The 1,550-nt window shown below is 46.7% G+C and overlaps 1 protein-coding gene across 1 annotated transcript; it reads left to right on the forward strand.

Moving 5' to 3' along the window:
* Positions 1 to 304: 304 nt before the first annotated feature.
* On the forward strand, positions 305 to 1,237 carry LOC116859970 (olfactory receptor 10J1-like). The gene has a single exon (XM_032845719.1). It carries the CDS (start codon positions 305 to 307, stop codon positions 1,235 to 1,237), a length of 933 nt encoding a protein of 310 aa, XP_032701610.1.
* The last annotated feature ends 313 nt before the right edge of the window (positions 1,238 to 1,550 follow it).

The following is a 1,550-nucleotide window of genomic DNA, read 5'->3' on the forward strand; positions in this document are numbered from 1 at the left end:
TTTAAGAAATTTTTGAGACCAACTTCATTCATGGGCCACACGTTGGGTCAGTTGTCCTTGAAAAGAAAGCCTTACCTCAAACTTCCAAATAACATTGCTCAGATTTTCACTGTCATGTATACATCAGTTCTGGGACAGAGTCTGCCATGTCCCTGGAAAAGACAGTTGATTTGAGAAGTTCTGAACCGGGTCTTTGAGATACTGAAACTTTGCTCTTGACGGTGTGCTCACAAAGGGATGGGTGGTCTCTCTTATGAAGGAATGGTGTTGACCTTCTCTTTACCTTTCTGATTTGAGATCCTCAATGAGGACGGCCAACCACACAGAGGTGAGAGAATTTGTTTTCCAAGGTTTCTCCAACTTCCATGAACATCAGCTCACACTCTTCATGGTGTTTCTGATCGTGTACACCCTAACTCTGGCTGGCAATGTCACCATTGTGACTGTGATCCGTATCGACCACCACCTCCACACCCCCATGTACTTCTTTCTGAGTGTTCTTTCCACGTCGGAGACTTTCTATTCCCTGGTCATTATCCCACGCATGCTTTCTGGCCTTGTAGGTCTGAGCCAATCCATCTCCCTGGTGGGCTGTGGGACTCAGCTCTTTTTCTTCCTTGGTTTTGCCATCACCAACTGCTTCTTGCTAGCAGTAATGGGGTTTGATCGCTACGTGGCCATCTGCAACCCTCTTCGTTACTCAGTCATCATGAACTGGAGGGTCTGTACCATCCTGGCATCCTCGGTCTGTGCCTCAGGGTTCTTGCTCTCTCTGATTCAGGCAGTGGCCATTTTCAAACTGTCTTTTTGCAACTCACTAATTGAGCATTTCTTCTGTGATGTTCCACCTGTGTTGGACCTAGCCTGTGCTGCTCCAATCCTTAACGATATCCTGACCTTAATTATCACCCTGTTGGCCCTCACAGCCCCTTCCACCTTCATCTTCATCACCTACATCCTCATCATCGCCACCATCCTCAAGATCGCCTCAGCTGAGGGCAGGAAGAAGGCCTTCGCCACCTGTGCCTCCCATCTCACAGTGGTCATTGTCCACTATGGCTGTGCCTCCATTGCCCACTTCAAGCCCAGGTCTGAAGACAACAGGGATCAGGATCTGTTAATCTCAGTGACCTACACAGTCATAACACCTTTACTGAACCCTGTGGTGTACAGTCTGAGAAACAAAGAAGTTCAGGATGCTCTGAGGAGGTTGATGGGTAGGAAATCCCTTCCCTAAGATGAAATCTCCACCCTATACATAGGCATGCATGTTTTCCAGATGGAAGCTTATAGGTAAAGCTATAGAGTCAGGGTTTCCAGTGACTGGTGAAATCTCCTACATCACAGCCAGGGCCAAAGCAGAAGTGACTTGAAGCTGAGGGCCAGCTTCTAATAACTGATGCTTACTGCCTCAACCTCTTTGTTAACATAATAAAAACATAAATTACCCTGCAGACCTGTAAACAGACACCTACTGGCTCTATTCCAGGAGATAAATTACAGGGTCAGAGTGTGATCTAGTGCTCATCTCAAGCTTAAATTTAAAGTGA

The sequence above is a fragment of the Lontra canadensis genome, unplaced genomic scaffold (assembly GCF_010015895.1).
Source record: "Lontra canadensis isolate GAN:19392208 unplaced genomic scaffold, GSC_riverotter_1.0 scaffold168, whole genome shotgun sequence".
NCBI classification, from domain to species: Eukaryota; Metazoa; Chordata; class Mammalia; order Carnivora; family Mustelidae; genus Lontra; species Lontra canadensis.

What these genes read in the sequence shown, in the direction of transcription:
- LOC116859970 (XM_032845719.1), top strand. Translation starts at nt 305, where the DNA reads ATGAGGACGGCCAACCACACAGAGGTGAGAGAATTTGTTTTCCAAGGT.